Consider the following 15,715-nt stretch of genomic DNA (forward strand, 5'->3'; position numbering starts at 1 on the left):
GTTCGCTTTACGAAACCTCACTGTTACGAAAGACCTACATTAGTACCGTTTTCACTTTCAGAAGGTGTTTTCACTGTTATATAAAAAAATCAGTGCACGAAAAAATCAGCGCGCAATAAAAGGCAGTGCGAGCCCCGAGCAGCTGCTCTCCCCCGGATTCGGAACGGCATTGCTTAAACACGAGCCTGTGAGCAGCCGTTTGCAAGATGAGTTCTGAGGTATCGGAAAAGCCTGAAAGAGCTCGCAAGGGTGTTACACTTAGTGTAAAACTAGACATAATTAAGTGTTTCGATCGTGGTGAACCAAGTAAGGACAACGTGAGTTTGGCTTGTGGGAGCTGACGAACATGATGTTGAAGAGGTTTTGGCATCCCATGACCAAGAACTGACAGATGAAGAGCTGATGAAAAATGGATAACAATCGAAACCAAATGAGTAATGATAAAGTACGACTTTAATTTTGAAGAGGTATGTCGCTTTAGGAGATATTTGCAGGATGGTTTGGGTCCTTACAAAGAACTGTGTGATAGAAAAATGCGCGAGGCTCAGCAGTCAAGCAAGCCTTCCACATCAGCCACAGCAGACGACGAAGCTCGACCTTCGACATCCAGGCAGGCAGAGATAGAAGATGAGCTGCCTGCTCTAATGGAAACAGACGATGACGAGATGACACCCCAGTGTCCCACCACCCCAACCCCCAGGCTACGGACAGATACCGATTCGTGGAGAATGCAACGGTAGCCGGGAGGCACACAGCACATCTTTAAGAAAAAAGCCGAAATAAACATGCTAATTAATTGGGTGCCGCCCAACATGTAATTGTCAGCCCAGATCAGAGGCGACGCAATCGGCACTGATCTGGGCCGACAATTACGTGTAGGGCGGCACCTAATTAATTAGCTTGTTTATTTTGTTTTTTTTTTCTTAAAGATGTGCTGTGTGCCTCCCAGCTACCGCTGCATTCCTGCATGCTTCGCGGCAATGTATCACTCGGCAGCCTGGAGGGTGGGAGACCACTGCACCATCCCAACCTGTGACAACTCAGTCTAACACACCATCATCAGTGTGCTCGGCAAGCTATCTTCCCAATTCCAGTATGTGATACTACACTGTACATATATTATTTCTACTTTATATTGGCTGTGTATTTTTACGTGTTATTTGGTATGACTTGGCAGCTTCATAGCTTAAAGGTTACTGGAGAGCGCTTGCACCATGTTTTTGCCATCAGCGCTTGTGTGAGATTTTCTGCCGACAGCGCTTGTGTGAGATTTTCGCTACGGAGAACAGTTTAGCAATGATTGTGGAAAAGTATTTCTATTTTATATAGGCTGTGTACTTATCATATCATTCCTACTTTTACTATATGTTACTGTTATTTTAGGTTTTATGTGTTATTTGGCATGATTTGGTACGTTATTTTTGGGTTTGCAAACGCTCACAAAATTTTCCCATATAAATAAATGGTAATTGCTTCTTCGCTTTACGACATTTCGGCTTACGAACCGTTTCATAGGAACGCTCTACCTTCAGATGGTGGGGGAAACCTGTATTTTGATCTTAAAATGCATATCCAAAACAATCGGAATACTCATTCAAAGCAAGTTTAATTTTGGGGTGGGGGGTGTGGCAAAGAAGGATTGAAATGAGTAATGAAGTATTTTCCTCCCAAACACATTAGATTTGCTGTTGCCTGGTGGGTATGAAAGCCTGTAATATAAAGCTTCTTCATTTAGTGCAACAGATTACGGTAAACACTTGGAGGTTGGGGATCGCATAGCTGCAACGTAAACAGTGGATGAGTGAAATTAAATTATCATAGTTTATAAATCCCTATTTTGTTATAGATAACATTACTTGTAACATAATGATTGAACAAAGTATAAATTATTGCAAATTTAGCTCAAATTCTTGGATTGTGGATTCAATTACGTCAGGCTGGAAGGAATTACCAAGGTACAGTAAGATATGGTCATGGTAAAATCCAAAAGCTAGAACATGGACCCTGAACACTAAAGCACAGGTTACTAAGCCAAGGAAAATCAGAGGTTAATGGCAATATAGTATTTTGAAAAGGCAAGGACAGAAACTCAGGAGCAAGTAAGCTCAAAAACACAAAACATGCAATAAAATGCACAAGTGTAAATTCACTACGGAAATAATGAAAACATCTAGGTAGCACATCCAAATTTCAAAAAGTTTGGTTTTTCCCATTTGTACCTTTCTAAGAAAACTGGAGCTAAGCTTTTCAAAACTTTTGTCATAAAACTACTCCGGGATCATACCTTCAACTTGTTGGCAACTTCCGTATTCCACTGCCAGGGTAATAAAGACAAACATCCCGCTGTCTTCCTCCATTTAACATCTTCAGTTTAATGATACCTGCATTACTCTCTAGAACAACATGTCAATCTCCACTAAAACAATGTTCGACTTACATATTCTTGCCACCAAAGTGGATAATCTCAGATTTCCTTACGATGTATTTCAAACAGCAATCCCATGCTCAAACTCAACCAATCTATATCCCTTTGTGGACTCTGTTCTCTTCACAACATGCTTCCTCACCTCTCTTTGCAGAGACAGAAAATCTGACAACACAATCAATCCCTTCATCCAAGCCTTTAGTAAAAATTATAAAAAGTTGAGACTGCATCACTGATCCTTGTGGAACTTTTACTTACAGCATGCCAACCTGAAAATGCCCCAGTTAGTTGGACAATTCACAAATGTTATTCCACAAGGTATATGGTATCCTACTGAATGTTTTCTGGAGATCTAAATATACTATATCTTCTGGTTCCCTTTATCAAACCTGCCCAATAGATCCACATCTTTTCACATCACTACTTAACCTTGTGTTGACCCTCTGCTACCATCATTTTAATAACTGATTCTAGCAGTTTACTCCATGACAGATGTTAGGCCAACTGCCTTTTTTTACATACCCATTCCTAAACAGGGATAATACTTCTGCAATTTCTAATCCCCTGGGATGTTTGCAGAAGCTAAGGAATTTCAGAGGATCATAACCAATGCATCCACCGCCTCAAAAGAATATCAAGATACAGACAATCAGGTCCAGAGGACACAAACTGAATTTTTCTTTGACATTTTCTTTGGTCATTTGTTTATCCAATTTACTTATAGATTAAAGGCAAGGAAAATTATAGAGTTTGTTAAATGTGCTAATTTTCTGATTTACACTTTACCCTAAATTGTCACTGTTATCTAGGCAACGATACAAAGTCCCATCCTATCTAGTTCCACCCAAATGTATTCTACTTCATGTTCCAAGCTAAGATCCTTTCCATTACCTTATCTCATCCTCTATTATAAGGGCTGCTCCTCCTCCTCCATATTGCCTCTCTCCTGAAAGCAAACTGGAAAATGCAATTGCCCACATCATTTGACACATATCTGTTATCAATTTGTCCATCTTGATATAAATGTGTGCTTTCAGATTAAGGGTCTTCAACATTTCCTTTTTACTATTTTTCTCTACTCTAATTGGTGTGAAGAAGAAAGCATTAGGTTCAAGCTACAACAGGATGATAGATATAGACAGACAGATGGATAGATACTTTATTGATCCCAAAGGAAATTAGTGTCACAGTAGCACGAATATACAAAGATACAAATATAAGAGAAGAAAGAATAAAAAATAAGTTACCTCAAACAGTCTACCAGGAGAGAATCATCACAGGCTATAGGTTGACTCATTATAGAGCCCAACAGCCGAGGGTATGAATGACCTCATATAGTGCTCTTTGGAGCAGCACAGTTGTCTTAGTCTATTACTAAAAGTGCTCCTCTGTTCAGCCAAGGTGGCAAGCAGAGGGTGAGAAACATTGTCCAGAATTGCCAGGATTTTCCGGAGGGTACTTTGTTCTGCAACAACCTCCAGTATGTCCAGTTTGACTCCTATAACAGAGCCGGCCTTTCTAATCACTTTATTGAGTCTGTTGGCATCACCCATGTTGATGCCATTACCCCAGCACACCACAGCATAGAAGATTGTGCAGCCAACAACAGACTGGTAGAACATGTGAAGGAAAGGGCCTTCATTCTCCAAAGGACCCCAGTCTCCTCAGGAAGTAGAGGCAACTCTGCTCACAGTCTCAGTGTCAGTGCTCCATTCAAGTCTGTCATCCACTTGTAGGTCCTCACCACATCCACGTCCTCACGACCAATAGCAATAGCGAGCAGTGCAGGCTTAGTCTTCCTAGAAGTCCATCACCAATACCTTTGTCTTTCTGATGTTGAGCTGCAGATGATTCAGCTTGCACTATTTGACAAAATCCTCCACCTGTATTCATCTAACTGTCCTTCCTTTGTACACCCAACTATTGCTGAATCAGAGAATTTCTGCAGATGACATGACTCACTGCTATATCTAAAGTCCGAGGTATACAGGGTAATCAGGAAGGGAGCCAATACAGTCTCCTGTGGGGCCCTAGTGCTGCTTATAGCCATGCCTGACACACAGCTCTGAAGCTACACAAACAGTGGTCTGTCATTCAGGTAGTCCATTATTGTGATACAATGGAAGTGCCAATCTGCATTGAACGGAGCTTTTCCCCCAGCAATGAGGGCTGTATGGAATTGAAGGCACTTGAGAAATCTAAAAACATGATCCTCACAATGCCGTCCTGCTTAAACAAATGGGAGTAGGCTCTGTTCAGCAGGTAGATGATAGCATCGCTGACTCCAATGTGCTTATGGTAGGCAAACTGCAGGGGATCGAGACCTGATCTGACCAGGGATCAGAGGTGAGTCAGGACCAGCATCTCTAGAGTCTTCATGATGTGAGGTCAGGGCCACGGGATGGTAGCCATTCAAGACTTTCGGTGGGCCCTTCTTGGGTGCTGCGACCACACATGATGTTTTCCCACCACAGTCGGGACCCTTTCCAGGCTGATTTTGCATTTGCTTTTAGAGATGCAAAACCATTGGCCTCATCTGCAAAGCATCTGATTTCTGCATTCAGCAAGTGAACAGAAGCAACTTTTTTATTATTGGGAATATTGTTCAGTCTGTAGATTCACATCCTGATGGAGATTGGCAAAAATATCATAGAAGTAGTTTAAACTTACATCCCAAACCACAACACATCAGTAATTAATAAATTCCAATTTTGATCCACATCCTCTTACAGATCAGTTTTGATGATAAAAGCAGGATACAAAATTATCTTAAGAATTCACACTAGGAATTATTCTTATTTAATCAAATGAAATCATATGGCACATTGACATAAACAAAGAATCTCTACTGAATTAGTAGGACATCACACAATTCAGGAAAATTGGCTTATACCACTTATGCTGACCAGTTCTGAGGCAGGCTCAAATGGAGCACTTGTTCCTCAAGGATCTCCCGAATTCTGTGGCATTTAGACTCATTCTGCATCTTATACGTACTATAAGAGGGGTGATTGATAAGTTTGTGTCCTAAAGTAGGAGTCAATTTTAGAAAACCTAGTACATTTATTTTTCACCATAGTCCCCTCCTACATTTACACACTTAGTCTGGCGGTTGTGGAGCATATGGGATCTTGGACCTCCAGAAAGTGTCCACAGCAGAGGTGATTGATAAGTTCGTAACTAAGCATGCAGGTCAACTCTTTGAGTGATTATGCAGAAAGTTTGAAGTTAATAACTCATCATCTCCTTCTACCGTAGGCCACGAACTTATCAAGCACCCCTGCTGTGGACACTTTCTGGAAGTCCAAGGTCTGTATGCTCTATGACCGCTGGACTAAGTGTGTAAATGTAGGAGGGGACTACGTTGAAAAATAAATGTGCTAGGTTTTCTAAAATTGACTCCGTCTACCTTAGGCCACCAACTTATCAATCACCCCTCGTATATAACATTTACCAAAATTTGTTCACTATGTTTTCATGCATGAAACAATGACAGAAAAACTACTGGATTTATTGGAGGAAACAACTGTAATGTTAACATCAAGAATGGTCTAACAAAGCATCAAAAAAATGCCATGCCCGAAGCATAAACACTGCAAAAAATATAGCACCTTGCAATAAGCAGAAAAGGAAGTGTAAGCCTTATCAAATCTTTGAAAACAATCCCAAAGTTTCCAGTATTTCTCCCTGCTAGCATCCATCACGAATATCTTGCAATTAGATACTTGAAATTCAAAAACATTACATAAACATTATGTAACTTAAAAAATTTATCCACTGGAAGGGGGTGAATGGAAAAAAATCTTTTAAAAAATTACATCTCTTGCTACTGTATGTTGAGGGATAATCAACCATTAACGTCTGAAACCGGTTTGTGGCATAATACAGCAGGTATACATTTTGTTCTTTTCTCTTTATGAGTGGAGAGTTAGCCATAAAAATGTGTATAAAATTTGTGACAGACTTAAATGTATTGAAAGGGATGACTGCAAAAGCAGACCAGAGGCTGAGTACCCCTTGGCGAATCTTTTCCACTGTCTTCAAGACATGTCAGGAACATCGTAGAATATTCACTACTTGCCTGGATGGGTTCACCTCCAATAACTCAAGAAGCTCAACAATATCCTGGTCAAGACCATTGAGCATACTAGCACCCTTTAACTACTCTAAACATTTTCCCCCTGCACAAGTTAACCTACACCATACACAAAACTCGCTTGTGCTTTGAAGTGCTTGCTGTCGTTAATTCAGGTTTCAGAAACATACAGGGAAAATAAATCATTGCTGCTGAGTAGACCATGAGTTCACTGCCAAGTCTGAAATCTTGATCTAATACTATTCTTGTTCAGTCAAAGGCTGTGGTGGCACACTTGAGGCAGTGATTAAATCTGTCACTGATATTCAGCTTTGCTGAGCAGTTCTTCCCAAGATATGTAGAGCCAATTATTGTTTTCCAGCAACTTGTCATGGAACTTTATTGCTGGGCATTGGAATTAATCTTATACATTAATTCATTAATTATGAGTTGGTAAATTACCTTATTTTGTTAATTTTTACAGTAAGCCTATTCTTAGGTGTGTTTTGATAAACATATCAACAATGACTTGGAACTCAGCCTCCAAGTCTTTACATATAGAACTGTCATTTGCATTCAGCAACTCAATGATTTAGACAGGAGCTGGGGCAACAGAGATTGGAATATTTCCTTTTCACCCAATAATGTAGCTCCTTTCCAGAGAGAGATGAAGTGTAATTCTGCAAAAGGGCTATTTATCCAGTTTGCCTTCCTTGGCTCCAATCTGCATTGAGATTAGGTTTGTCTTCATCATGTAGCAGAGGTTGATAAATGTAAAAGTGACGACAAATTTCTTAGGGCAGCCAAACATGAGAATGACTCTACACAGCTCTCCTCAGTTCAGAAAGTCAATGTGTTTTTTTTTGTTATGAGTGTTAAGATTACTTAAAAAAGCACCCATGTATGATGCCGCTTTCTGCGTTTTACAAATGCAGGTCAAAAAAAAGCTTTAACTCCCTCTACAGATACTATTATTTGATTTCTGTATTAGAAAATATAGAGCATCAAGTATCTTTATGACTAATGCAAAAAATTTTAAAATACGTAGATGTGCTAATGCCAAGATAAATTTAAAAGAAGGATCTTGACAGACCAAACATACCACTATACTTCTGTGATTGTCCTTTTCTTATCAGTTCAGTGAAAACTCTTGTGAAACTATGACCAAATTAACCATTAATGAATCCTCAATTTTAAAGTCAAGACTGGGAATCTGATTGCAAATGCCTGAAAATTGTTGGGCAAATTGATAACTTCCCTAGTGATATAGATGGCATAATCCTATCAATGTGGATATCTTAATAGAACATACCAAGGTTGTGATTGTATAGCCATTCAAGTCTGGCGACCCAGGCGTGTACCAGAAAACCAGGTATGATTTGCGGAAGGCTATTTCAAGGGTGAAGAGATCATTTTGAAAAAGGTTGGTGGCAAAATCAGATGCACGGCAACTCTGGCAAGGTCTGCAAGACATTGCCTCCTACAAAGCGAAACCCAACAGCATAAATGGCAGCAATATTTCACTACCAGACGAATTCAATGCCTTCTATGCCAGCTTTGAAAGGGAGAACACAACTACAGCTGTGAAGATCCCTGCTGCACCCGATGCCCCTGTAATCTCCATCTCAGAGGCCGATGTTAAGCTGTCTTTAAAGAGAGTGAACCCTCGCAAAACAGAAGGTCCAGATGGAGTACCTGGTAAGGCTCTGGAAACCTGTGCCAACCAACTAGTGGGAGTATTCAAGGACATTTTCAACCTCTCACTGCTATGGGCAGAAGTTCCCACTTGCTTCAAAAAGGCAACAATTATACCAGAAGAAGAATAATGTGGGCTGCCTTATTGACTATCGCCTGGTAGCACTCACATCAACAGTGATGAAATGCTTTGAGAGGTTGGTCATAATTAGACTGAACTGCCTCAGCAAGGACCTGGGCCCATTGCAATTTGCCTATCGCCGCAACAGGTCAACAGCAGACACAATCTCAATGGCTCTCCACCTGGACAACACAAACACCTACGTCAGGATGCTGTTCACCGACTATAGCTCAGCATCTAATACCATCATTCCCACAATCCTGATTGAGAAGTTGCAGAACCTAGGCCTCTGTACCTCCCTCTGTAACTGGACCCTTGACTTCCTAACCGGAAGACCACAATCTGTGCAGATTGTTGATAACATATCCTCCTCACTGATGATCAACACTGGTGCACCTCAGGGGTGTGTGCTTAGCCCACTGCTGTACTCTCTATATACACATGACTGTGTGGCTAGGCATAGCTCAAATACCACCTATCAATTTGCTGATGATACAACCATTGTTGGTAGAAACTCAGGAGGTGACATGAGATATGCCAACTAGTGGAGTGGTGCCGCAGCAACAACCTGGCACTCAACGTCAGTAAGATGAAAGAGCTGATTGTGTACTTCAGGAAGGGTAAAACGAAGGAACACATACTAATCTCCAGAAGTGGAGAGAGTGAGCAGTTTCAAGTTCCTGGGTATCAAGATCTCTGAGGATTTAACCTGGTCCCAAGATATCAATGTAGTTATAAAGAAGGCAAGACAACAGCTATACTTCATTAGGAGTGTGAAGAGATTTGGCATGTCAACAAATACACTCAGAAACTTCTATAGTTGTACCGTGGAGAGCATTCTGACAGGCTGCATCACTGTCTGGAATGGAGGGGCTACTGTACAAGACCAAAAGAAGATGCAGAAGGTCGTAAATAGAGTCAGGTCCATCTTGGGTACTAGCCTACAAAGTACCCAGGACATCAGGGAGCGGTGTCTCAGTAAGGCAGTGTCCATTATTAAGGACTTACAGCACTCAGGACATGCCCTCTTCTCACTGTTACCATCAGATAGGAGGTACAGAAGCCTGAAGGAACACACTCAGCGATTCAGGAACAGCTTCTGCCTCTCTGCCATCCGATTCCTAAATGGAGATAGAATCTTTGGACACTACCTCACTTTTTTAAAAAAATATATAGCATTTCTGATTTTGCAAGTTTTTTAAAAATCTATGCAATATATGTAATTGATTTGCTTGTTTATTATTAATATATATTTTTTCTCTGATAATGTATTGTTCTGTGAAGTTTTGTACCTCAAACCAAAAAATTCAATATTTAACTATTTAGTTATCAATAGTTATTCAAACATCTATCTTCTGGAATTAGAGTTTTTAATAATTCTGTATATGAAATATTAGCCAGCTGGAGATGTAATAGCACCAGCACTGGACTTCGAAGCAAATGGTCATGGGTTTGAACCCAGTAGGCTCCTTTCAAATTAGCCTCATAAAACTGTCAAATGCTACGGAAATGCTACAAAAATGCAACTCAATGTGGCTAGGTGTAAAAAGGAACAATATGAAATACACAGACCAAATTATCCTTAAATTATATTTTCTGATACTGCTGCATTAGTGTCCTGAACATCTTAAAAGTTCTAGTACAAGATATAACAGATGGCATTCTAAAGCAATATCTGAAAACAATTAGAATTAGTTAACATTTGATCACTTTAGAAATGTGCATATCTTTAAAGTAAATTAGCTTTCAATATAAAAATAACTGACCTGTGAAATTAATTCAGAACTTTTACATACAGGGAAATGCATAATGGTAATTCGTTTATGTACTGAGAAACAGTGAAGAGTTTTTGTTTGCATGCATCAGCAGATCATTCCATATACAGGTACACTGAGGTGGTACAAAAGGAAGACAAAACAGAATATACAATATAGTGTTAAAGATAAAGAAAATGCAGTGCCACCAGGTAGACAAATAAAATGCTAGGGTCATGATGATGTAGATTGAGAGATCAAAAGTTTATTTTAACATACAAGGCGTCAATTGAAGTGTCTTATAATAACAGTGCAGAAGCTGTCCCTGAACCTGGTGGTATGTGCTCTCAAGTTTTTCTACTGCCTGACAGAAGGGGGAAGAAGAAAGATTGAGCAGAGTGGCAAAGTCTTAATACAACGGATGGTTTTCCCCGTGGAGGAGAGGCTGGGTTTTGAGAGGGACTGGGATACATTCACAACTTTCAACAATTTCTTAGGCCTTGGGTAGAGCAGTTGTCATACCAAGCAATGATGTACCCTAATAGGATGCTTTCTAATGGTGAATCTGTAAAAATTAAGAGGGTCATAGAGGACATATTGAATATTCTTAGCTTTCTGAGGAAGTAAAGGCACAGATCTTTCAGGATACAAATGTTTTATGGGCTAATACACAAACAAGTGAAATATCAAATTCCATGTCTCCAGCTTGAAGAATTACACAATCATACAGCACCAAAAGTCTTCGTGGGAATGTTTAAAGGTAATTGCAATATTCAGTTAAATTCTCAAGTCCTCAGGTAGTGTCCCAGAAGACAGAACACTTGAGACATGAGCTGATATGTCACAACGGACCTTCACATCCCCAAGTGCAAGATAATGAACAGCTCCTTCTTTGCTTAACATTAATAAATCTGACACAATTAGAATTCTGAAAAGTCACTTTTTAGAATCCAGACTAAATCAGTCACATAAATACTGCAATTGCATCAGGTCAGAGATAAAGTATTCTAATATGAAGAACACATCTTTTGAATCTTTCCATCATCTTCAAGGCACTAATTAGGAATGTGATGTCATCTTCTTACCTAGATAAATACAGTTCAAACAACACTCAAGCAGGTTGACACAAGACAAAGTACCTATTTGACTGGCTCACCTTGAAACATTATCACCTTCCATAAATGCCACAACTTTGCTGCAACATAAATCAGCACAGAGCACTGTAGCAGGTCTCCAAGATTTCAACCGTTACTTCAATACAATGCCAGCAATGTCTCTATCCCCAAATGAATAACTAAATAGGGAAATGAATGAAAAAACCCTAACATTCACCCCCACAACTGCATAAACACAAAGATATATAGGAACACTAAAATTTACAAGATCCTCTTAGGTTACACACCATCCTGACTTGGAAAGGTGTCAACAATCCTCCATTATTACCGAGTTGAGATTTTGGTACTCATTAGCTTACAGCTGTATAGAAATGTCTCCGTCACTGTCTTCAAGGGAAATTATGAAAAGGTGAAAACTTTCAACCTCCCCATTAAGACCTACAACCAATGAAACAATAAAATGCTGTGCCTATGTCAGCACTTTGAAATAGCTGTGCAATTAGTGTTAGTTTTTCCTCATTGACCTACAAATCTTTCCTGTTAGAGTATATATACAAACTCTTTTTTGAAAGCTGCTATTAAACCTGGCTCTACTATCCTTCAAATAAGTGCAACTCAAACTCATAAACAAACACATGAAACTGAAAATCTGGAAATATTATTCACCAGATCAGGCAGCATCTCTGAAGAGAGCAACTGAGTTAATATTTGAAGTGAATAAGATTCATTTTAGAAACTGGATAAAGTTAAAGATAAAACACTACATAGCGACCAGGAAAGATTGAATAACTAAAGTGCTGATGGGTGATAAAAGTGACTAAAGTACAGGAAGAGTGATAAAGGCCAGTAAAAAAAAATTTTGGATTATGTAAAATCTTGCTCCATAATAAAAAGTTACATTCACTTCTTCTGATTCTTTGATTAACTTAATTCATAAAATTTTGAAGTAAACTTTCCAAATGGACATTATGGTTCAAAAATATACATTCTGCTTTGTAATTCAATTAGGGTGTTTTTACATTTAAAAGCAAAATTTTAGTAATATTCAGAACCAACTTCATTCTATATTCTGAAGATACTAGAGACTGCACATAAAGCAAAAAAAAAGGCAAACTGCTGGAGAAACTCAGCTGGTTCTGTCCTGATGCAAGGTCTCCTTGCAAAACATCAATTAGCCCCCTCATCTCCCAGCAGTGAGTTCCTCTGCAGCCTGTTTTTTATTGCTCATTCATATTATTTGCTTAAGTACTTTACACCTTGACAGGAACCACTCTCTCCCACCCTTCATAAATAACATAAGAAAATGCATTATTATTATATACATATTATGTATTGTATTGTACTGCTGCCGCAACAACAAATTTCAGGACACATGCCGGTGATAATAAACATGATTCTGATTCAAAATCTCTTCCCATGTGCAGACTCATGCACTATCAACATCTGAATTAAGTGTTTATTGTTTCATGCACCCAAGGCTAGACTTGTGTCACACCAGTCATGTCAATTATTCACAATAAAGAAACTATCACTTCTCCAAAAGAGATCCACAAGAGGATACCAGAGGATATAAAAAATATATCAAATTCAGTTCCATCTGAGGTCAGATATACCAGTATGATGAATAAATATATTGACATTCACAGTGCTTTTATATTTTGTAGTGTATTATTTATTTTATAATACAGAAAATATTCCTTTGTAACCAGGGCACTGTTGTTCAGAAGCTACAATGGTATTTCTAAATGAACCCTTACACAAACAAACTTAATTCAGGTATGAAATATTAGTGTTTTAGAATTGTTATAAAAATTGTTCTAACAATTCGTTCTCAAAATCACTTTTAAGTTATTTCTCTCAAAATTTAAAGGTAACTAACATTCTGAAAGATGTATTCTGGCACTTGTGTTTTCATGCAAACAGTCAACGATGCTTCAAAACTGAGTTCTAAGACAGATTGCAGAAAACGAGATTGAAAGCACATCCCTACATCCTCTTAAAATGTATCTCATCAGTACACCCACCGAACGTCAGGCTACCTTTTCAGTCATAAATTCCACACCGTCTTAAATCACACAAAACTAAAGACAGAGGCACGGGAGGAGTATCTGAAATCCCATTTTTGCACTCTCATGCCGTTCGCTACCCAGACAAATCCGCAGGACGAATATGCACCTTGAAGGCAACCAATGACAAGGCATCCTACCCGACCCCAACAAGAAACACAACTGACCGCATATACCGGAATCTGGAGCAATAAGCTGCATGAGGAACTCAGCAGACTGGGCAGCATCTGTGGGAGGAAAAAAAACTGATGCAGGGTTTTAACCCAGAACGTCCACAATTTCTTTCCTCCTACAGATGCTGCTCGACCCGTTGAGTTCCTCCAACACCACATTCTTTGTTGCCCAAACATACACAAATCGTCCAACAATGAAATCAAACATTATTTACACCAGGAAATAACTAAGACAAATCAGGTAAAACTTAAATTGTAGATTAAGAGATTTATGCGATCACTGGACTGAAACGTTGCATAAAGTTGCTCTCTTCATCGAGGATGTCACTTGCTAAACCTACTGTGCACTATTCCAATAAAGCACGTCTTCTGTCAGTAAACGAGCACCACATAATGCTTTGCAGATTGCCCTCCGTTTTCACGACTGGAACACTGTCACTGATTTACTTAACAAATCGCACAGACAGCCAAAGAAAATGCCACCGAAAAAACAAAAATACCAAGTTGATGCATTTCCCCATTCACCACCAACCCACCCGCCCCTTTCCATGTCAAAAATAAAACCCAACTGCATAAACGTAACAGGCTGCGTTGGTGTAATCTTCGAGCACACCCAAGAGCCCGGGAGCAAGGCGCTTACCTTCCGCAGAGCAGTGACGAGCAGACCCCGCCATTTGGGTGCATTGTCCTCGCTGAAGAAATCGTACTGTTGCTGCGGCTGTTGCATGGTGCAGCCTCCAACCACCGGGCGCGCACCCGCCGCCTCTCTCGCCTCACAGCAGACGTTATCCACTCCCCTCCACCGGGTGATCCCGAACAAAAAATATATTTCTCTCTCTCACACCCCCACCCCACCCCCTTTACAAACCTCCCTCCCTCACTTGCTCAAGCGTTGGCCGGTCGCCTCTCATTCCACTCACAGCGAAACCTTCCCCTCCAAAAAAAACCCGTCTTCTTACCCCCTTCCCTCCCTCCCCACCTAAAGTTTTTGGAAGTGATCGTTTCCCCCTCCCTCCCCCCAACTTTCTTTTATTTTATGTAGTCCTGCCCCGGTCCGGTCCCGCCTCACTCCCCCAACTCTCGTCGACTCCGGCCCGGCTGCCCCCCGCTCGCCCGCCGGGGGACACCATCCGGCTGCCCGAGCGCTCGGGGAGTCGGGCGCCCGAGACGCGCCGCGCGCCCGCCCGCCGCCCTCGCCCTCGCCCTCGCGCCCTCTCCCAACGGCTCGTCTCCCCCCCACCCCACCCACCCCCCCTCCCAAGACAAGAGCGCCGGCGGCCAACAGTCGCCCTGAAGAGAAGGGGGGTGGTGGTTGGCACTCGCCAGCTGACCTCACTTACAGGATCCCAATCTGGATTTTTCTCTCTTTTCTCCCCCTTTTTCCCCTATTATCTGAGATCACATCCTGGGACCCCAGCTCCGCGCGCCGTTTAAGGAGGGAGAGAGAAGAAGAAGAAGAAAAAAAAGGAGGGGGGAGTTGGTAGAAATCGCCCCTTTAACTACAAAATAACCACAGGAAAAAAAATGTCCCGTGTGTTGTCTTCAAACTTGAGGGCTAGGCGCGACTGCGCATGCGGGCAGCCGCATTTTCCTTCTCGCCAAACGCGGAAAAGGAACAGGGTGAAAGGTTGTCGTCTCCGGGCGGGCGGCCGCTCGCAGCCTCTTCTGGGAAATGGAGTCCGTCGCCGTCGATGTTGCGCTGAGGGGGAGGGAACTGTTGACGCCGGAAACCTCATATATAAATAAGGTTACGGAGATATTCAGTTGGTTGGGTCGTTTCTCTGGAGAAAGCGAGATACACATTACTTCTAAAGGCGGCGACCTTTCGTCAGAGCTGAGCGTTGTATTTTTCTGCGGTTTCCAGTGTATAATGCGGCTAGTGTAGTGTGAGGGGGATTACTAAATAGACCATCACCTGGTAGGGGTCCAAGGCATAAAAAGAGGTTGGGAACTCCTCATCCTGGGGAATAATCATTTAAAATTCCATAGCTGTCGTCCGTGGTGTCGTACGCATAAATTCTGCAGGTTGATATTGCTACTGGAATTACTCCTGCTGCAGCTTGAACTGCTGAAGCGAATTCATTCTTGCATCTCTCTTCCCTCCCCTCTTCCTGCCCTCTTAGCCCCATTGTGCATGTACAGAAGTTTGTCAGAGTTTTAGATGACATGCCGAATCTGCGCATTGAGTGAGAGGTTGGTGTGGCACCATTCAACCAGATTTTCATTCTTCCTCCTACATGTCAATTCGTCACCTCCCTTGACTTGCCTGAGAACAAACTTAAGTATGGCAT

The 15,715-nt window shown here is 41.0% G+C and overlaps 1 protein-coding gene across 2 annotated transcripts in view; it reads right to left on the reverse strand.

Annotated features, from left to right (window-relative positions):
- Nucleotides 1-14,281, reverse strand: part of LOC140201498 (son of sevenless homolog 1) — a 208,225-nt gene extending 193,944 nt beyond the window's left edge. For both annotated transcript variants that reach the window (XM_072265692.1, XM_072265691.1), the window contains exon 1: nucleotides 14,065-14,281. In XM_072265692.1, coding sequence (XP_072121793.1) covers nucleotides 14,065-14,151 — 87 coding nt within the window. In that variant the 5' untranslated portion in view covers nucleotides 14,152-14,281. The remainder of the gene's footprint in view (nucleotides 1-14,064) is intronic.
- Between the last annotated feature and the right edge of the window lie 1,434 nt (nucleotides 14,282-15,715).

The sequence above is a fragment of the Mobula birostris genome, chromosome 8 (assembly GCF_030028105.1).
Source record: "Mobula birostris isolate sMobBir1 chromosome 8, sMobBir1.hap1, whole genome shotgun sequence".
Taxonomy (NCBI): domain Eukaryota; kingdom Metazoa; phylum Chordata; class Chondrichthyes; order Myliobatiformes; family Myliobatidae; genus Mobula; species Mobula birostris.